The 22,361-nt window shown below is 42.7% G+C and overlaps 2 protein-coding genes across 2 annotated transcripts; one reads left to right on the plus strand and one right to left on the minus strand.

Annotated features, from left to right (window-relative positions):
- Positions 1-821: 821 nt before the first annotated feature.
- LOC112216246 (serine/threonine-protein phosphatase 6 regulatory ankyrin repeat subunit C) lies at positions 822-14,532 on the minus strand. Its single transcript, XM_024376093.2, has 26 exons — positions 14,324-14,532; positions 13,952-14,038; positions 13,379-13,457; positions 13,090-13,160; positions 12,776-12,976; positions 10,470-10,557; positions 10,121-10,263; positions 7,476-7,688; positions 7,157-7,235; positions 6,859-7,056; positions 5,937-6,054; positions 5,755-5,823; positions 5,427-5,567; positions 5,266-5,328; positions 5,008-5,119; positions 4,815-4,886; positions 4,465-4,666; positions 4,198-4,285; positions 3,853-3,970; positions 3,445-3,664; positions 3,210-3,297; positions 2,614-2,697; positions 2,285-2,430; positions 2,016-2,098; positions 1,686-1,860; positions 822-1,506 (listed from the first exon to the last, which is right to left on the minus strand). Exons 1-26 carry the CDS (start codon positions 14,348-14,350, stop codon positions 1,241-1,243), a joined length of 3,231 nt encoding a protein of 1,076 aa, XP_024231861.1. The 5' UTR covers positions 14,351-14,532; the 3' UTR covers positions 822-1,240.
- Positions 14,533-14,745: 213 nt separating this feature from the next.
- LOC112216247 (coenzyme Q-binding protein COQ10 homolog A, mitochondrial) lies at positions 14,746-18,399 on the plus strand. Its single transcript, XM_024376094.2, has 5 exons — positions 14,746-15,290; positions 15,968-16,120; positions 16,658-16,850; positions 17,113-17,214; positions 17,433-18,399. The coding sequence occupies exons 1-5, from the start codon at positions 15,160-15,162 to the stop codon at positions 17,598-17,600; spliced, it is 747 nt and encodes a 248-aa protein (XP_024231862.1). The 5' UTR covers positions 14,746-15,159; the 3' UTR covers positions 17,601-18,399.
- The last annotated feature ends 3,962 nt before the right edge of the window (positions 18,400-22,361 follow it).

The raw sequence follows: 22,361 nt of genomic DNA on the forward strand, positions 1-22,361 counted from the left end.
ATCCCATTCAATGTACCAAAGTCTTTTGAGAATGATAAGAAGAAAAAAAAAGAGAAATCAATTGAAATGGCTAGTAAAATGACTGAGCAGTAATCTCAGAATACAAGAGAAAGTGCTCACAATACAAGAGGCTTCACTGAGGTGCAATGGGGCGAGCCCGCTCCCAAAGGCAAACTAAATAACCAAGGCCTCATTGCTACTACTCTCCCTGTCTAATCGTTCAGCAGCTGCAAAATTATTTATCGAGGTATCTCAAGATCGATCTATCGTCTTTCTCTATACAGTACATCTCAAATAAATATTTTTGTTTTGCCATAGTAGTGATGATCACCTTTGGTCATAACTGATATGCTTTGAACCACATTCTAGCTTAGTAAACACAAAACTGTGTTGTAGACAATACTTCAGCATTGAGAATAAATTGATGCTAAAATCCCAACCCGAGCACTGTACTCCTTTGCAAGGAGACATGCTTACATATACATTTTTCAAACTTTAGCAGCTCTATGAAATTGACAAACTATTTTAGGCTAAAAGTTTAAATATAGGCTACTACACAAGGTACATATTATAATCATAAAAAAAAAAAAAAGTCAGAATAGATATATTTTAGCATTGCACTCTTGGGCAGGACTTTCTTCTGTATGGTTCCTTCATCAAGTCCTCTACCCTACTTTAACCCGTTTGATCATTCTCCTTTGGGGAAGGCTGTGCATTCCTATTCAAGGCCACCACTACTAGTCCTAGTTTCTGATATAATATTAAATACTGAATGATAATGAGAAGTGACTAAACAAGAGACTACAAACAAACACAAAAAGGAGAATAAAAAGTCCTTTAAGCTGTCAGTCATTTTTCTGTGCTGACAAGTACCTATTTGCGGGACATTTTTTAAAGGGATTGATTATTTAGATGATTTTTGTGGTTGGTTATTAGCAACCATTTAGGGACAAACAGCAGTATTCCAGTGACATTACAGAAAGAGAGATCAGTCTCTCTGTGTTAAGCACTAACTACTACAGAGCTGAGATAGATGCTGTGGGCTCTATTTGCATATAGGTTTGACTGCACTTCAGGAGAAGACCATACGCGCACACATACGCACAGGCGTGTAGGTGGGTGTACTCAAGGGAGTCACCCTGTGGTGGTGGTTGCAGTGGTGTCAGATTGTAGGTGTAGGATGACCTCACTCAGAAAGGCACCCGTCCAGGCCGATGGCGGCGCCATGGTGGTCTTTGACTTAGCCGTGGTGATGGTGAAGGCTTCCGTTGGGCAGGGGTGTGCAGGCTGCGGTGATGCCGCAGTGCTTCAGTAGGTTGAGACCGGGGGAGATGGAGGAGGAGACAGATATGGAGGAGACAGAGATGGAGGTGCAGGGGCAGGAGGAAGAGGAGCAGGAGCACGAGGAAGGGTCCAGAGGTGGGAAAGGTTTCATGGTAGAGAGGATCAGAGCCAGGCAGTCAGCCACGTCCTTGTTGGGGGCGCAGGCCAGGGCTGGAGTGTGGCCTGGTCAAAAACAAAAACACCATCAGACCAGATACACTAGAAAGCTGTTGTCTATGGCCTATGCTCGAGGAGGAGAAAAAGGCCTAAGTAAGTAACAATCAGAAATCAATTAGAAAGCCCATAGCATTATTAAAATGAAGACAAGGTTTTGAGAAAGATGTAATAGTGTCTGTCCTTACCCTCCTCATCCACTGCCAGCACTGTGGCTCCTCGACTCAGCAGTGCCTGGACCACGGTGGCCATACCGTTGCGTGCTGCTAGATGCAGGGGCATTTGCAGTGCAGCGTTGGTTGCATTGACGAGGGTAGCGTTATGGATCTCCCCCAGAATCAGCAGGGCACACATCTCATGAGCCTGCAAGACAAATACAGAAACATGCTTACATCAACCATCATCAATACATTCACTTCATTAATCTCCATTCATCAGAGAGGTGCTGAAAGCTTGAATGCTATGTTATTATGCTCCATTTCTTTCCGAGCTCTGATGATATTGTGAGGGCTGCTTACCTTGCTGCAGGCCAGATGCAGGGCAGTGTTTCCATTGTCGTCCAGCAGTGTCAGGTCAGCCTTGGCCCGTTGCAGGAGGATGGCTGGGGACACCAGGGGAGAATCAAGAGATAAATGACACAGGATTCCTCTTTACAGATCTACCCAACACATAATGAATTCACTCCAATCAAGTGGTAGTTCATTCTTCTTCAGAGACTGATGAGAGAGAATCTGCTAAACTCTATCCTTTATCAAAACATCAACGAAAATGTGTTCCGTAGACTTACCCACGGTGCCACTCTGTCCGTTGTCAGCAGCAACCATGAGAGCAGAGCGCCCGGTGTGGTCCACGGCGTTGATCTCAGCGCCGTGGCGTAGGACCAGCTGCAGCCCCGACACGTCCTCGGCGCACGCTGCGGCATGAAGTGGGGTCCTACAGGCAAAGAGAGGCAGCCTGACCTTGGTGAGCTCAGTCTCGCATGACAATGAAACAGGAGATCAAATCTAGAGTCCACACTGAGCGCAGAGGTACAGCTCAGAAGACATACCAATGAAACAGGAGATACCCAGGTAAACATCTAGTAAGGTAATGACACCTTGCCCTCAATTGACTTACCTTCCTTTGGTATCCCTGGTGTTAACCATCTGTACACCAGCAGATTCCAACAGCATCTCTGCAGCTCCACTGCGGCCATTCATTCTGCAGCATCACACAACATCAAAAGATCACCACATAGACGTGTTGACTGATAACGTCACAAAAAAGATGCGCGTGTCGATGTGGCCCGGAAGGCGTGCGTTGTTACGATTCTGAAAGGTCAGATAGCTAGCAACAATGACAAGAAGCTGCCCCGTGGGGAATCATTGGTGGCTCGTTTCATCATTATTGATACCATGTCTTGTTTTGTGGTGTTTTGACTGATGTCTATGCTAATATGGCTAAAATTAGCTAACTAGCTAACCAACAATTGTAACAATGTATTTGAGACAAGTGCTCATTGTGCAAATGTATTTATGTTTTCAATAAACATTTGGAGACTAAATATAGTTCACGTTGTCAACAGTCTAAGCCAACCCTGTAGTTTAGCAACTGTCAGTTTTGTTGCTAAACAACCAACCCGTTTATAGAACCCATCATTACTGATCCTTTCCCAAACACATTGTCGTAATAATGTATTATCATGTTTAAAACATTGATTAGAGAATACTCACAGAGCACAGTGCAATGGGGTAAAGCGGTTTCCCTCCTGGCTACTACATGTTTTGTGTTCAAGTAAAACCTCCAAACAGCCTTCATGCCCTGATAGGAGAAAAAAAAAGTGTGTTCATCTTGAATTACAAAGACACTACAAAACAAACCGTTTTCCCCCCACATTTCATTTATACATGTAATATACACCCTTCTTGAAAGAGGGTGTTTTGGGATGTAACCAATAACCACACAGACCTTGGTAGGCGGCCCAGTGTGACGGCGTGTACTCTTCGTGGTCCAATAGGGAGTCCAGAGGATCGGAGCGTGTGGCGGCACGCAGCAGACTCGCCAGGATGTCAGTGTAGCGGTGGGAGGCAGCGTAATGCAGGGGGGTACGACCCTGGCCGTCCCGACACAGGGCAGATGCCTCATGATCCAGCAGGGCTGTCACACAGTCCTCACGGCCCACCACCGCCTATGGGACAGGTTCCAAAGAGTTACACAGCTATATTTCTAACTTTTACAGTGCTTTAATAATTATTTCAAACTAATGTTGCAGTGTTCCTCTGTACCACACAACAACCAGACAGGCTAGGTGTAGCTGAAGAATTTGACCTTTTTCTCAGCTGAGTAATGTGAAAAGCCTCAAGGCGTGTAGCTCACCCCTCTGTGCAAGGCTGTGCTGCCCCCCTTGTCCTTGGTGTCAGGCCAGGCCCCCTTCTCCAACAGCAGGTGGACACAGTCTGTATGGCCACCTAGCACGGCCAGCATCAGAGGGGTCCTGAGGAGGAAGACAGGGAAGACCACACACACACACAGTCATTTATATTACAACGTCAACAACAATGCATTCTAGCAGACAGGATGTGCGATTCTGTAAATCTTCCGTGAACAGCCTAAACTGTATTGCTAACACTGTATCTATATGGAGTTATTAAAAGTAAATAACACATTTACATTAAAAAAACAAAGTTTCCTGCCAGGTAGCAAGAAAGAGAGACCACTCACTGTCCCTGTGTGTCTGTGACGTTGGTAAGGTCTGCCTCCTCCCCGCTTTCCACCAGCATGTGGAGACATTCCGTGTGGCCGTTGGCAGCTGATATGAAACAAATATTCAATCACACATTCAACCCTGACTGCTTTGTTTCTAAGCTATTCCATACTTGCTAATATCGAACAATATACAGGGACACATACTTGCATGTATTCATTACACATGGCAAATAAACTTTAACTCATTTCAACCCACATCTGGTTCTGAGGGGGGGACCGTACCTGCGACGTGTAGAGGGGTCCACATGTGTCTGTTCTCGTTGAGGAGGCAGGAGGCCCCCTGGGCTAGCAGGACCTCTACACAGCGGGCGTAACCTCTCTGGGAAGCCAAGTAGAGCACAGAGCGGCCTGAGGCATCTTGCACATCTACGTAGGCAGCAGTCTCTGTCAGCACACTCAGCGCCTGCCAGTGGCCATTATCAGCCTGAGGGGGAGAGGAGATGGGATACGACAGGAAGCTGTCATGTTTTGGCTGCTCTATATGAACATGGCATCTTCTCCATACGAAACACACACTCAGTCTCAAGCTACAAAGTAACAGAGAGGATTTTAGGAATGAAAAGCACACTTACAGCTAAATGCAACGGACTCACTGGAATACTGCTCTCAATGTCTCCTAGGGCATTAAAGGACATTTCCAGGAGCTAAAAGGGACAAGAGTCACAATGTAATACTATCCACAGATACAGCAAAGTCATGATGAAAAACAATTTACCTAAATGGCTGGAGCTATACAAGTTACTGAACACAAACAGAAGGACTTACCAGTTCCAGGTTCTGCTTGTTGCCGTGGGAAGCAGCATAATGAACAGCACTGTAACCTTTAGAGTTGACCAGGGATGGGTCTGCACCGTTGTCCAACAGATGCTCCAAGCAACTAGTAACAAAAACAGACAAAAGCCACAGTCAAGTAGGGGTCATGAAATAAACATATTGAGTTCTTTAAGCGGATCTTTAAAATCAGTAGAAAATTATACACATTTTAAAAAGATACAAAATAATGGTTGCAGACAGTAAACTAACAAATAGGACTCCTTATCTCCATCCTCCTCGCTCTGAAGAGTCCCAGGGAAATGTCGGTCCATTCTGGAAGTGCAGAATGAACACGTTTATTCACAAATTCAACACAGCTATGTTTCCTGAAAGCGTCTTGGTGTATTTGTCGATGGAGTGTGAGTTCCTACCTGCAGAAGGCCTGGGAGGCAGCAGAGTAGTGCAGGGGAGTGCAGCCTGTACGGTCTGGCTCATTGACCTCAGCGCCAGCACTCACTAGGGTCACAGTGCATTGGTACCTCCCATTAGCAGCTGCATAGTGCAACGGAGTCCTGAGAGACCAAGAGAAGGCCCAACTAATAATCAGTGCATCAATCAAATGTATTCATAAAGCACTTTTTACATTAGCTGTTCACAAAGAGCTTTTACAGTACCCAGGCATTTAACATTACTATCTCGTACTCACACCAGCATGAGTACAAACACAGACAAAGAAAATAATCAGTGGCAAAAACTCACCTTCCCGATTGGTCCCTCTGATTCAAGTCAGTACCACTGCTTAAGAGCAAGTTGAGACATTCAACGTTTCTGTCAGCAGCGGAGAAGTGAGTAATAAGATGATGAGAATGACAGACTCATTTGGGTATATTATCCAATAGTTCAGAATGGGTCCAGTTTTAGAGTGTGATTCTGTGTCTTACCCTCCAGAAGCAGCAGCATGTAGACAGGTCCTTCCAAAGTTGTCTGGAGTGTTTATGTCAAACCCGGCTGATAGTACGTGCTCCTTACTCATAGATGAAACAATACTGTACAGCTGACCTGAGGGGAGAGGAAGAGGCAACCAGGAGTGATCCATCAAATACAGATATAAATGTACACTACCGTTCAAAAGTTTGGGGTCACTTTGAAATGTCCTTGTTTTTGAAAGAAAAGCTACTTTTTTGTCCATTTAAAATAACATCAAATTGATCAGAAATACAGTGTAGACATTGTCAATGTTGTAAATGACTATTGTAGCTGGAAACTGCAGTTTTTTTATGGAATATCTACATAAGGGTAGAGGCCCATTATCAGCAACCATCACTCCTGTGTTCCAATGGCACGTTGTGTTAGCTAATCCAAGTTTATAATTTTAAAAGGGCCAATTGATCATTAGAAAACTTTTTTGCAATTGTCAGCACAGCTGAAAAATGTTGTTCTGATTAAAGAAGCAATAAAACTGGCCTTCTTTAGACTAGTTGAGTATCTTGAGCATCAGCATGTGGGTTTGATTACAGGCTCAAAATGGCCAGAAACAAAGACTTTCTTCTGAAACAAAAGGGTTTTCAAATGATCAACTAACCCTTTAAAATGATAAACTTGGATTAGCTGACACAACGTGCCATTGGAACACAGGAGTGATGGTTGCTGAAAAATGGCTTCTGTACGCCAATGTAGATATTCCTAAATCAGCCATTACCAGCTACAATAGTCATTTACAACATTAACAATGTCTACACTGTATTTCTGATCAATTTGATGTTATTTTAAATGGACAAAAAAAGTGTTTTTCTTTCAAAAACAAGGACATTTTGTAAGTGACCCCAAACTTTTGAACGGTAGTGTATGTATGTAAGTACCAACCTGAGGAGAGTAGCTTGCGACAACAGTCTGAAAACCCATAGAGCACAGCCAGGTGCAGCGGGAACATCCCATGAATCCCTTGTCTGGCTGTATCTGCACCGTTGGTCATCAGAGTACTGATCAGTAGTTCATGGCCGTACTTAGCAGCAACATGGAGGGGGGTATTGCCATATTTATCCACACTGTCAATCTCTCCACCTAACAACAAACAAGAAACATAGAATCAGAGACCCAGTGGGACAGGACTTGTATAAAGCATCCTAACATGTCATTCAGTTAGAGGGGTTGTCATGGTTACCATTTTGGATGAGGATCTGAGAGCGTGTGAAGCGTCCATGAATGGCTGCCATGTGCAGGGGGCTCTTCCCTGCATTACTCTAGCGAAGGGAGAAGAGAAATATGACAAACTAGTCTGGCAGAGAACAGATAAATCCTCCCATCGCCACCCATTAAACAACATATAAGGCTACTGATTGCATTAGCCTCAGAGTAGAGCTGCTGATCTAGGATCAGTTTTTCATTTTAGATCATAATGAATAAGATTACATGGACAGGTGGGGACATAATCCGAGATCAGTATTCCTACTCATTGACACTTTATGAATAAGGGCCCAGACCTGCTGGTTGACGTCGGCCCCATTGTTGACCAGCAGCTCCAGGCAGAGGGCCCCGTTGGTGGACACAGCGGCCAGGTGCAGTGGGGTATAGCCACTCCTGTTGGGCTGGTTGACGTTAGCTCCTTGGTTCACCAGCTCATTGGCCACAGCCTCTTGGCCTGTGTAGCAGGCCACATGCAGAGCAGTGTTCCCAAAGGCATTGGGCTCATCCAGCTGAAATAGTACAAGATCACACAAGACATAAGGAGCTAGCTAAGCAACAAACAAACAAACAAACACACGAAGGCGGAAGTTTACATACACTTAGGTTGGAGTCATTAAAATCAGTTTATCATCCACTCCACAAATGTCTTGTTAACAAACTTTAGTTTTGGCAAGTCAGTTAAGACATCTACTTTGTGCATGACACAAGTCATTTTTCCAACAATTGTTTACAGACAGATTATTTCACTTATAATTCCCTGTATCACAATTCCAGTGGGTCAGAAGTTGACTGTACCTTTAAATAGCTTGGAAAATTCCAGAAAATTATGTCATGTCCATCATTTGAGTCAATTGGAGGTGTACCCGTGGATGTATTTCAAGGCCTACCTTCAAACTCAGTGCCTCTTTGCTTGACATCATGGGAAAATCAAAAGAAATCAGCCAAGACCTCAGAAAAGAAATTGTAGACCTCCACAAGTCTGGTTCATCCTTGGGAGCAATTTCCAAACGCCTGAAGGTACCACGTTCACTTGTACAAACTATAGTACGCAAGTGTAAACACCATGGGACCACGCAGCCGTCATACCACTCAGGAAGGAGACGCCCTTCTGTCTCCTAGAGATGAATGTACTTTGATGCGAAAAGTGCAATTCAATCCCAGAACAACAGCAAAGGACCTTGTGAAGATGCTGGAGGAAACAGGTACAAAAGTATCTATATCCACAGTAAAACGATTCCTGAATGGCCGCTAAGCAAGGAAGAAGCCACTGCCATAAAAAAAGCCAGACTATGGTTTGCAACTGCACATGGGGACAAAGATCGTACTTTTTGGTGAAACAAAAATAGAACTATTTGGCCATAAATACCATCGTTATTTTTGGAGGAAAAAGGGGGAGGCTTGCAAGCCTAAGAACACCATCCCAACTGTGAACCACGGGGGTGGCAGCATCATGTTGTGGGGTGCTTTGCTGCAGGAGGGACTGGTGCACTTCACAAAATAGATTGCATCATGAGGAAGCTAAATTATGTGGATATATTGAAGCAACATCAAGACATCAGTCAGGAAGTTAAAGCTTGGTCGCAAATGGGTCTTCCAAATGGACAATGACCCCCAAGCACAATTCCAAAGTTGTGGCAAAGGACAACAAAGTCAAGGTATTGGAGTGGCCATCACAAAGCCCTGACCTCAATCCTATAGAACATTTGTGGGCAGAACTGAAAGTGTGTGTGCGAGTAAGGAGGCCTACAAACCTGACTCAGTTACACCAGCTATGTCAGGAGGAATGGGCCAAAATTCCCCCAACTTATTGTGGGAAGCTTGTGGAAGGCTACCCAAAACGTCTGACCCACGTTAAACAATTTAAAGGCAATGCTACCAAATTCAAATTGAGTGTATGTAAACTTCTGACCCACTGAGAATGTGATGAAAGAAATAAAAGCTGAAATAAATCATTATATTACTACATACTATTATTCTGACATTTCACATTCTTAAAATAAAGTGGTGATCCTAACTGACCTTAGACAGTGACTTTTTACTAGGATTAAATGTCAGGAATTGTGAAAGTCTGAGTTTAAATGTATTTGGCTATGGTATGTAAACTTCCGACTTCAACTGTACGCATATATATGGTCAAACTATCTCTCTCTCATATATATATATATATATATATATATATATATATATATATATATATATATATATATATATATATAATATATATATATATATATATATATATATTATATATAATATATATATATATATATTATATATAATATATATATATATATATATATATATGAGAGAGACAGTGGATTATCTTTGAATATAATTCAATTTATGCATATATATATATATATGCATAAATTGAATTCTATTCAAAGATAATCCACTGTCTCTTCTGGTAATGGTCAAACTAAAACTCAATTAATATTACTTCCTATGGCTATCTTGAGCATCCGTTTACCCATAAGGCCATATTGAGACAGCTCCCAAGTATGTGCATTGTCCAGCTGACTAATGACAAATATCGCCTACGCTCACAGATCTGTATCTCGTTGACAGTGCCTAAGGCCCGTACAGAGCTAGGTAAAAAAGCATTCCAGTACCCTGCCTCCTCTACTTGGAATGAGCGACAAAAGGACTTGAAACTACAGGAGCACACCCCCTAGAATCATTTTAAAGTCAGGGTAAAATCTTTGGTGGAAAATGAATTGGGCGGCAGTCAATGGTTTGACCCCTAGCTGAACCACTCCTCCCAAAACCAATGTGCCTATTCAAATGTGTCAGATGTTTTTTTTTAAATGTAGTACATTGTGTTGTAAATGTTTGAAACTTTGTGTACTGCTATATTGGCCAGGTTTCTCTTGTAAAAGAGATGTTTAAACTCAATGAGACTAACCTCGTAAAATAAATACAATTTGACCTCTACACTCACCTCAGCCCCGAGCCTCAGTAGGTACTTGACTATGTCAATGTGTCCGCTGGCAGCGGCAGCATGGAGAGGGGTGTAGCCCTGCTTGTCCTTGCAGCCCTTGTCTGCACTCCGAGACACTAGCAGCTTCAACACCTCCAGATGCCCTATAAGTCACATAGGAGAGGCAGTGTGAGTACTGTTTTAATGTCACCCTCTAGTGAGGAGTACATCCATAATGTTCACCCAACTTAAAATTGGGAAACACTGAATATTTATAACCTGCCATTCAAGCCAGTTTTATGAAATTCTGATAATTCGGTACTCTAAGAAAATCACGTTAAGAGTTTTCCCAGTGCAGAGTCCAACTCACCTAAGTACGCTGCCCAGTGGATAGGCTGTCTCTCTCTCTTATCATTGGTACTCAAGTTGGCCCCTTTATTCAGCAGCAACTTCACCATCTGAGGACAGACAAGAGGAAAAATTACATATAAACAGAGTTTCATTATTCACTAAAGCATCTCAGAGTAGGCATGCTGATCTATAACCAGGTTTTCCTTCAAAATTATAATGAACAAAATGGGAGAACTGATCCTAGAGTTGGATGGTGGTTGGAAGAGCACGCTTACTTGAAATGGAAAAGCGCTGCGGTAGCTTTTGATAAAGAATAACATGAAGATGAAGCAGCTGCTTTATAAGTGGGATGCAGTGTTGAGTGCTACAATCCAAGGGGTTTGTGCTGATTGTACACAACCTAGTCAGTTGTACACAACCTAGTCAGTTGTACACAACCTAGTCAGTTGTACACAACCTAGTCAGTTGTACACAACCTAGTCAGTTGTACACAACCTAGTCAGTTGTACACAACCTAGTCAGTTTGTACACAACCTAGTCAGTTGTACACAACCTAGTCAGTTGTACACAACCTAGTCAGTTGTACACAACCTAGTCAGTTGTACACAACCTAGTCAGTTGTACACAACCTAGTCAGTTGTACACAACCTAGTCAGTTGTACACAACCTAGTCAGTTGTACACAACCTAGTCAGTTGTACACAACCTAGTCAGTTTGTACACAACCTAGTCAGTTGTACACAACCTAGTCAGTTGTACACAACCTAGTCAGTTGTACACAACCTAGTCAGTTGTACACAACCTAGTCAGTTGTACACAACCTAGTCAGTTGTACAACTGAAGGCCTTCAACTGAAATGTGTCTTCTGCATTTAACCCAACCCCTCTGAAGTAGTGGTATGTGTTAATTGTAGGAGTGCCATGGGGCTGGGGATCAGAAAGGTCCTGTGCGAGAGAGGTAGGTTGATGTTTCCAGGGTTAGAGTAGTGCAGAAGTTGTCACATGCTGAGGCAGTGAATTAAGTAGAGGAAGATGGGTCAAGGGGGAGGGATCCTGAGAAGAGTGGTGTGAGTAGTGGGGAGGCAGGTAGCCTAGTGGTTAGAGCGTTGGGTCAGTAACCGTAAGGTTGCTAGATCGAATCTCTGAGCTGACAAGGTAAAAATCTGTCGTTCTGCCCCCGAACAAGGCAGTTAACCCACTGTTCCTAGGCTGTCATTGTAAATAAGAATTTGTTCTTAACTGACTTGCCTAATAAAGGTATATAAAAAAAATGTATAAAAATAATTGTAGATATGAACCAGTACAGAGGGATAAAACAAGTAATATATGTTTCAGTAAGATTGGATTTTTGGCATTTATAGCAATGGTTATCAACTGTACTGCAGGGATGGAATGTAAGTCGCAGAAAATAGAGGTTTTGGTGGCAGCTGCAGAGGTATTGGGGTGTGCGAGACTTGACATCAGAAGAGTTACAGGGTGTGTTAAGTAGTGGTGTCCCATCCTTTCAGGTAGTTGGCCTGAAGTAGGACTAAATCGATTTAAATAGTGGAGTAGGGTGTGTAACTGACAGTTAGACTTACAGGTTATGTCGTTGTCTTTTGTTTGAATTGTTTACGTATCCGCTGTGCGGGGGAAATGATAATACAATCGGAACTACGTAGCTAATACTGTTGTAACGGGGATCCTTATTGTAGCAACACACTTTTGGAGGGAAGGCAATCCTGCGCTGCGTTAGCTAAGTTTTCATGTCATCGGGTGTAGTTCATAAAGGTTGAAGAGTGTATGTTAGGATGAAGTGTGAATTCATGCCAGGAATAATAAGTGTGAAGTTTGATTTCCTCCCTTCTGTAATAAGCAGCCAATGAGGTATTTTTTCCTTTATTCATGTGTTTAATCTGTTACTGTTATAACGCCGGTTAAACTGTTATGTATGTAAGCACTTCAGAGTTATACCAAGCTAATAAGTCACTCGTAAGATAAGGTTGTAAGAGTGTGCTTAACTGTATTTTCATTTACTTTATAGTTCTCACGGAAGGTGATAATTCTGACTAAAACTACAGAATAAAGCCGCCAGTTAAAATCAAGGAACGGTTGTGCTCGTGGTTACTGAAGGGAGCTACAGGGTGGGAGTTTTTTGTGAGTAGGGTAGTATTTGTAAAAAAAAAAGGAGTTTTACTCCAGTCTAGTAGGTGGCGGTAATGCAACATATTGGATGCCAACCGCCTTTAAACCTCATCAAAGAACTGATCTTAGATCAACAGTTCCACTCTGAAATGGTTTGTAAAAACAGCCCTGTTCCAAGAGCACACAGTATTTCCAGCCCTCACCTCCATGTATCCGCTCTGAGCAGCGTGGTGCAAGGCGGTTCTGCCAGTGCGGTCTGCCATGTTCAGATTGCTCAGCTGGGGGAGCAGGGCCTCTGCACAGCGCGTGGCTCTATTGGCAGCTGCAACATGCAGTGGAGTCTGCCAGAACTTGTCTCGTGCATTGGCCTCTGCTCCCTGCCGCAGAAGTAGCCCCACTGCCCTCTGGAGAGAGAAGGAATCAAACTGGGCTTGAGAAAACACTTCTTGTCAACACCCAAACAGTACCAAACATTGATACAGTGCTTTATAGTCTTCACATGATCAACATTGCTTACTTCATTCCGGGAGGCAGCAGCTCTGTGCAATGGAGTTAACCACACATGGTCCTTAGCATTTACATTTGCACCTATGAGAGTGTACAAAACAAGGAGCAATATTAGAGGGCCTTGACAAGTACAGTTGAGTCATTTCTTTCAAGTTTAAGTCAGACTAATGAACAATGAACAGACACTACACATTGTTACTACAACTGTACTTTTCATTGCAAATATAGCAGGTCAGGCGTGGGGAGTTCTGTTTAGTTAACATAACTACCAGTGGTTGGTCAATTTTGGTCACAATCACCTGCATTGATGAGGAGGTCCATTATATGAACATCCCCCAAACAGGCAGCAGCATGTAGTGCTGTACGGCGCTCTTGGTCCTGTGGGAAAAGTTAAGAGAAATGAACCATCTACATTAAGACGCAAAATCCATCTCCCTCTTACACTGGCAGCCACAAATAAGTATATTAATGAGATACTGGGCCGGGAGGTAGCCTAGTGGTTAGAGCGTTGGACTAGTAACCTAAAGGTTGCAAGATCGAATCCTGAGCTGACAAGGTAACAATCTGTCGTTCTGCCCCTGAAATGTATTAGCCCACTGTTCCTAGGCTCTCAATGAAACTAAGAATTTGCTCTTAACGGACTTGCCTAAAAAAAAAAAACTTTAGGCCTTCTGTTGACATGTTTGTAGATATATAAATTAGGTTTTAGGGATATACAAAAGAATATCCTAATCACTTGAATTGGGAAAAGGATCCACCTGGCACCCCTCTACTTGCAATAACTGGAGAAATGTTGCGATACAGTAGCTAGCTAACGTTACAATATCAACACACAATATACCAGAGCCAGTGCTGTGGCACCACAAACATACCAGTGCATTGACGTCCTCTTTCTTGTTGTGCAATAGTAGTTGAATTTCATCGGCATTTCGATTGAAAACTGCTTGGACCAGTGGAAGCTGGAGATAAGCACAGGAGAACGTCAGACTGTGTGGTTAGCAAGGAATCGCAGCTAGTTAACGTTAGCTAAGTAAACCGTTGGCAGACAGCATTAGGCCGCGCAGAGGTTTAGCTAACAATCCTACGACACATTGCTTGCAGATACTTGCATCAGTAACGTTATGGAACTGGTCAACTTTAAGGAAAATATAATCAAAACATTTGATTAGCTAACTAGCCAGCCAAATAGCCAGGCTTTTCATCTAACGTTAGCTAGTTAGCATGCTAACTACTTGCTAGATCACCTGGTCTGTAATATTGTGTACTCCCATCTCCCAAAGTCAGCCAGGACGGAGCTCCTTCATTAGAGTGGAACTGCAAGGTATATTACACGATAGTTAACTCATGTAGATAGTTAGTTATTAATACGAAAGTTCGTGATCTGTGTTTGCTGTCCGTTTCTGCTTGATGTTTGTTTGTTAGTTAGTTCTGCTATCACGCACATGCGCAGTTCCACGTCCCCCGTTTTGCCCTACCAGACAATGTGAAAGCCTGGCAATGTTTGAGGAGAATTACAATTATATACTAAATGCATTTCAAAATAATCTCTCCATTTTAAAATTGTACTCGTTTATTATATAATAAATCATTGCTTTACTCCCAGTAATGTTCTTTGGGAGCAGGGCGGTTTGGGATTGTAATACCTCCGACACAGTTGGTGGCAGCAATGCACTGATAGGACAGTTGCTCTGTTTTAGAACAGTGTGTCCCTGGCCATGAGCCTGACCAATACCGGTGTTTACTTTACTAAACAGATACGGTCGAGATAAAGAGTTGTCGCCGTATGGGGAAAAACTTGAACGCGCATTTTATGCACCTTCAGCGTCCCAGGACATCGAGCTTGGAATAAATAAACGACTTATGTAAACGCGGCCTTTTTGGTTGCGTCTACTTGGATAAGTGAACTGAAGCTTATCTACACGGTGTCTGACGTTGATGGATGCCTTGAAATAGGACTGGGAAAGGCTTCAAATAGCTAATCCGAAATTGGCTAAAGTCGGTGTTTTAACAGAAACCTACAGATCCGGTCTCCGTGAACCGTTATTCTACTTGAGGTTCTGATAAAGTAACCCAAAATACAATGGCAGCAACTGCCCGGCGAATACCGATGGGTGTGCGGACATTCAGTGAGTTTTTGGAGATTGCTGTAGGCTCTGGGCGCTCACCATGTCACACCGCGGGGTCAAGAGAACATATGAGACAGACTATCAGGTGAGATTAATACATTGATAACTTCATGTGACACAATTAACCAATCAGTGCTGTGCATGCGCATTGTGCATATCTTTGAATCCCCTTTGGTGCAGGTTTTTGTTCCAGCAAAGCACTTACACATCTGGTTCAAATAGGTCCACACTGAAGAACATTCTGTTTTTTCAGAGAATATAAACAATTAGTAACTTGTGTTCTTCCTATTAATCATCAAATTGGCATTAAGGCCTAAAAAGTTCCCTTTTCAATCCTATCAATGTCACCATTGTTGTATATGCATATTGTGGCTTTCTTCGTGTTGGTTTCACTTTGTCAGTAGTGCTCTCTGTAATTTTGTCTATGACTGTAATTAAACTTTTTATGACTGTCACACAGTTATTTGTAGTGAGCACATTCAGACCCCAATAGCAAAACATGCCAACTCTGCAAGCCACCTCACATAACCTGACTGAGTGGGTCGCATTACACATAGTTCCATTCATGTGTTTACTCAGAATATAGTAGCTTGTCCTAGACATTGAAGGTTAGGACACTACTGGCAACCTTTTCCCCCTGCAGGCAATATATTATTTCTGCCCTGACTCTAAAGACAGGAAGCCTGTCTGGAAAAGTGTGTTTGTTAGAGATGTTACACTCCAGTATTTTTAACATGATCCTTTCTCTCCCTTCCCTATCAGACACTTGTCATCATGTGGTATTGTAATGACTAGGACTCCCAGAGTGCTTTGCCATCAGCAGAATTGGGACACAGTGACATCAGTTCCCCACAGCAGAACCTTCATGGGGTTCACAAATAAGAGAAAGGAGTACTCCGAGCGGAGGATACTGGGGTAAGATGCTACCATACATGAAATAGAATATATTGTCGGACTTCCTATTTCTGTATGTAGTTTTTAAAATTTAATTTACCTTTATTTAACTAGGCAAGTCAGTTAAGAACAAATTCTTATTTTCAATGACGGCCTAGGAACAGTGGGTTAACGGCCTGTCCAGGGGCAGAACGACAGATTTGTACCTTGTCAGCTCGGGGATTTGAACTTGTAACCTTCCGGTTACTAGTCTAACACTCTAACCGCTAGGCTACCCTGCCATTGAGAGCTTGAATGAGAGCTTGAATGAGAGCTTGAATGAGAGCTTGAATGAGAGCTTGAATGAGAGCTTGAATGAGAGCTTGAATGAGAGCTTGAATGAGAGCTTGAATGAGAGCTTGAATGATGAATGAGAGCTTGAATGAGAGCTTGAGAACGAGAGCTTGAATGCATAGATAGATTTCATATTAAAGGAAAAAATAGGGCTTAGCCTATTTGAAACACGAAGTGGAAGGGATGTAATGTTGTTTTCAAACTCCTTTTGCTATGCTGCTTCAGGTACTCTATGCTGGAGATGTATGATGTGGTAGCCAACGTGGATGACTACAAACTCTTTGTCCCCTGGTGTAAGAAGTCCCAGACCATCATGAAGAGGGCAGGCCACTCCAAAGCTCAGCTAGAGGTGGGATTCCCACCCATCGTAGAGCGATACACATCCATGATCAGCGTGGTGCGACCCCACATGGTCAAAGTAAGTCCCTCCTGTTTAATTATGGTTTAAAAATCCCAGTAACTTCCAGATTTCCTGCTTATTCCCTCCTGGTTTCAGGAATCTTCCAACTAGGATTTCTTGAAAACCTGGGATTCTTGAGAAAGTTACCAGATTTTTTGCAATCCCATTTAGTCCCGCTTAATTGAGGATTCATGAATTATGATGAGATATGTGATGATCATTGTTGGTTTGGTGATAGATTACTCTAAGTAACCCTTTCTTATTGGATTACATTTTTTAGGCGGTGTGCACAGATGGAACACTTTTTAACCACCTGGAGACGATATGGCGCTTCAGTCCTGGAATCCCTGGTTATCCCCGCACCTGCACTGTGGACGTTTCGGTGAATATGACAGCCCCAGCTTGCAGCCCTTTTGTTTATCTCATGCTGCCAACCTCTCAGTTTCTTCTAATCTTGCTCTCTATTTGTGCATAGACCTTGTGCATGTGAATAGTCTAAGTTATATCCGTTAACAGAGCTTATCCTTTGTTTATCCTCTTTCTCTTTTGTATGTCTTCTCCGACTGACATTCTGCCCTCTCCTTCCTTCCTGCCACACAGATCTCGTTTGAGTTCCGCTCCTTGCTCCACTCTCAGTTAGCAACTGTGTTTTTTGACGAGGTGGTAAAGAAAAATGTGTCTGCCTTCGAGCGCCGGGCCGGCACGCTCTACGGCCCACAGACTCGCGTCCCACGGGAGTTAATGTTCCATGAGGTACACCAAACGTGAGGTCCATCTGCCATTGTGTGCCCTTGTCCCAAACAGCCTGCACCTTCACCCTGGCTGTCCCCTGCATCACCTAGCTGGACCTGCATGACACTACACCACCAACCATCTCCATTGCCACCCAGGTGCCATTAGCCTGGTCCCAGAACTGTTTGTGCCATTTTGCCAACTCCTAGGGTCACACTGGCGTGAGACAGCACTTCTGAGAACTTGGACCATCTGGGACCAGGCTAAGATGCCACTTCGTGCAACCTCACATCACAGAGTAAGAACCAAGCAATCAGTGTGGGCATCAGCCCAGCTAAACACCCTTCACAACTAGTTGAAAGTCCCATATCATATCATGGATCATGTCTTGTAAAAATCTGCCATCTACCTCCTCACAAGGGTTACTCTTCAATGTTGCATTGGTGCTTGTGCACAATTTAAATAGAAGAATCCTTCTTCCAAATCTAGTTGTAAAGCAAAAAAGCCACTACACATATTGGAACAGATTTAATGTATTGCTGTGTAAGCGTGAGTGAACAGGACACAATATTGAGTCAACCAATGACATGGACCATTTTGAGTCTGTCATACAGTATGTCTGTTGATGCTTCAGATTGTTGAAGAATGGATGCAGGTGCACTCCACTTACCTGCCACATTAAAGTCGTACATTCATGTCAAATTAATTTATCTTAGAAATATTTTAAATGTACAGTATTGCTTATACCAAGAAGTGCTTCTTTAAAATGTATTTGTTTTGAAGATATTGATTTTAAATATACACTGAGTATACAAAACATTAGGAACACCTACTCTTTCCATGAGAGTTTTCACCTGGTCAGTCTATGATCCCTTATTGATGGAACCTGTTAAATTCACTTCAATCAGTGTAGATGAAGGGGAGGAGAGAGGTTAAAGAAGGATTTTTAAGCCTTGAGACAATTGAGACATGGATTGTGTGTGTGTCATTCAGAGGGTGAATGGGCAAGACAAAAAAGTGAAGTGCCTTTGAACGTGGTATGGTAGTAGGCACACCAGTTGGTGTCAAGAACTGCAACACTGCTGGGTTTTTCACACTCAATTTTCCGTGTGTATCGAGAATGGTCCACCAACCCAAGGACATCCAGCCAACTTGACACAACTGTGGGAAGCATCGGAGTCAACATGGGCCAGCTTCCCTGTGGAACGCTTTTGACATCTTGTAGAGTCCATGCCCTGACAAATTGAGTCTGTTCTGTGGGGGGTGCAATACAATATTAGGAAGGTGTTCCTAATATGTTATAACTGTGTGTGTGTACAGTCGTGGCCAAAAGTTTTGAGAATGTCTGTTTCAAAGTCTGCTGCCTCAGTTTGTATGATGGCAATTTGCATATACTCCAGAATGTTATGAAGAGTGATCAGATTAATTGCAATTAATTGCAAATTAACTGAAACCCAAAAAAAACATTTCCACTGCATTTCAGCCCTGCCACAAAAGGACCAGCTGACATGTCAATGATTCTCTCGTTAACATAGGTGTGAGTGTTGACGAGGACAAGGCTGGAGATCACTCTGTCATGCTGATTGAGTTTGAATAACAGACTGGAAGCTTCAAAATGAGGATGGTGCTCGGAATCATTGTTCTTCCTCTGTCAATCATAGTTACCTGCAAGGAAACAGGTGCCGTCATCATTGCTTTGCACAAAAAGGGCTTCACAAGCAAAGATATTGTTGCCAGTAAGATTGCACCCTAATCAACCATTTATCGGATCATCAAGAACTTCAAGGAGAGCGGTTCAATTGTTTTGAAGAAGGCTTCAGGGTGCCCAAGAAAGTCCAGCAAGCGCCAGCACCGTCTCCTAAAGTTGATTCAGCTGCAGGATCAGGGCACCACCAGTACTGAGCTTGCTCACGAATGGCAGATGTGAGTGCATCTGCACGTACAGTGAGGCAAAGACGTTGAGGATGGCTTGGTGTCAAGAAGGGCAGCAAAGAAGCCACTTCTCTCCAGGAAAAACATCAGGGACAGACTGATATTCTGCAAAAAGGTACAGGGATTGGACTGCTGAGGACTGGGGTAAAGCCATTTTCTCTGATGAATCCCCTTTCCGATTGTTTGGGGCATCCGGGAAGAAAGCAAGGCTGGAGAAAACAAGGTGAGCGCTGCCATCGGTCCTGTGTCATGTCAAAAGTAAAGCATCCTGAGACCATTTATATGTGGGGTTGCTTCTCAGCCAAGGGAGTGGGCTCACTCACAATTTTGCCTAAGAAAACAGCCATGACTAAAGAATGGTACCAACACATCCTCCGAGAGCAATTTCTCCCAACCATCCAGGAACAGTTTGGTGATGAACAATGCCTTTTCCAGCATGATGGAGCACCTTGCCATAAGGCAAAAGTGATTACGAAGTGGCTCGGGGAACAAAACATCAATATTTTGGGTCCAGTGCCAGGAAACTCCCTAGACCTTTAATCCCATTGACAACTTCTGGTCAATCCTCAAGAGGCGGGTGGACAAACAAAACCCCACAAATTCTGACAAACTCCAAACATTGACTACAAGAATGGGCTGCCATCAGTCAGGATGTGGCCCAGAAGTTAATTGACAGCATGCCAGGGCGGATTGCTTGTCTTGAAAAAGAAGGGTCAAAAACTGCAAATATTGACTCTTTGCATCAACTTCATGTAATTGTCAATAAGCCGTTGACGCTTATGAATTGCTTGTAATTTACTTCAGTATTCCATAGTAACATCTGACAAAAATATCTTAAGACACTGAAGCAGCAAACTGTGGAAATTAATATTTGTGTCATTTTCAAAACTTTTGACCACGACTGTATTGTGGTCACATAGAAATTTCCTTTCCTTTTTGTCCATTTTAAAATAGCATCAAATTGATCAGAAATACAGTGTAGACATTGTTAATGTTGTAACTGACTATTGTAGCTGGACATCTAGACAGAGTTGCAAAGAAAAAGCCAAATCTCAAACTGGTCAATAAAAAGATTAAGATGAACAAAAGAATAGACACTGGACAGAGGAACTCTGCCTAGAAGGCCAGCATCCCGGAGTTGCCTCTTCACTGTTGATGTTGAGACTGGTGTTTTGCGGTACTATTTAATGAAGCTGCCAGTTGAGGACTTGTTTCTGTTTCTCAAACTAGAAACTAATGTACTTGTCCTCTTGCTCAGTTGTGCACCGGGGCCTCCCACCCCTCTTTCTATTCTGGTTAGAGACAGTTTGCGCTGTTCTGTGAAGGGAGTAGTACACACCGTTGTACGAGATCTTCAGTTTCTTGACAATTTCTCAACTAGTCTAAAGAAGGCCAGTATTATTGCTTATTTAATCAGGATGACAGTTTTCAGCTGTGCTAACATATTTGCAAAAGTGTGCCATGTGCCATTGGAACACAGGAGTGATGGTTGCTGATAATGGGCCTCTAGAAATTGCATAAAAAATCTGACAATAGTCATTTACAACATTAACGATGTCTACACCGTATTTCTGATCAATTTGATGTTATTTTAATGGACAAAAGTGTTTTCCTTTCAAAAACAAGGACATTTCTAAGTGACCCCAAACTTTTGAACGGTAATGTGTGTGTGTGTGTAATTAATATATATGTATGTATGTGTATATGTATACATGCATACAGTTGAAGTCAGAAGTTTACATACCTTAGCCAAATACATTTAAATTCAGTTTTTCACAATTCCTGACATTTAATGATTTATTTCAGCTTTTATTTTTTTCATCACATTCCCAGTGGGTCAGAAGTTTACACACACTCAATTAGTATTTGGTAGCATTGCCTTTTAAATTGTTTACTGTGGGTCAAACGTTTCAGGTAGCCTTCCACAAGCTCCCATAATAAGTTGGGTGAATTTTGGCCCATTCCTCCTGACATAGCCGGTGTAACTGAGTCAGGTTTGAAGGCCTCCTTGCTCGCACACGCTTTATCAGTTCTGCCCACAAATGTTCTATAGGATTGAGGTCAGGGCTTTGTGATGGCCACTCCAATTCCTTGACTTTGTTGTCCTTAAGCCATTTTGCCACAACTTTGGAATTGTGCTTGGGGGTCATTGTCCATTTGGAAGACCCATTTGCGAGCAAGCTTTAACTTCCTCACTGATGTCTTCTAGACGTTACTTCAATATATCCACATAATTTTCCATTCTCATGATGCCATCCATTTTGTGAAGTGCCTCCTGCAGCAAAGCACCCCCACAACATGATGCTGCCACCCCTGTGCTTCACGGTTGGGATGGTGTTCTTTGGCTTGCAAGCCTCCCCCTTTTTCCTCTAAACATAACGATGGTCATTATGAACAAACAGTTCTATTTTTGATTTATCAAAGTAGATGTTCTGACTTGCCAAAACTATAGTTTGTTAACAAGAAATGTGTGGAGTGATTGCAAAACGAGTTAATGACTGTAACCTCAGTGTATGTAAACTTCCGACTTCAACTGTGTGTGTGTGTGTGTGTGTGTGTGTGCGTGCACACACACATACATCAACACACAGTACCTGTCAAAAGTTGACACACCTACTCATGTGCATGTTTTTCTTTATTTTTACTCATAGTAAAGACATCACAATTATGAAATAACACATATGGAATCATGTAGTAACCAAAAGTGTTAAACAAATCCAAATATATTTTATATTTGAGATTCTTCAAAGTAGCCACCCTTTGCCTTGATAACAGCTTTGCACATTCTTGGCATTCTCTCAACCAGCTTCACCTGTAATGCTTTTTCAACAGTTTTGAAGGAGTTCCCACATATGGTTAGCACTT

This window comes from Oncorhynchus tshawytscha, linkage group LG16 (assembly GCF_018296145.1).
Source record: "Oncorhynchus tshawytscha isolate Ot180627B linkage group LG16, Otsh_v2.0, whole genome shotgun sequence".
In the NCBI taxonomy this organism is placed as follows: Eukaryota; Metazoa; Chordata; class Actinopteri; order Salmoniformes; family Salmonidae; genus Oncorhynchus; species Oncorhynchus tshawytscha.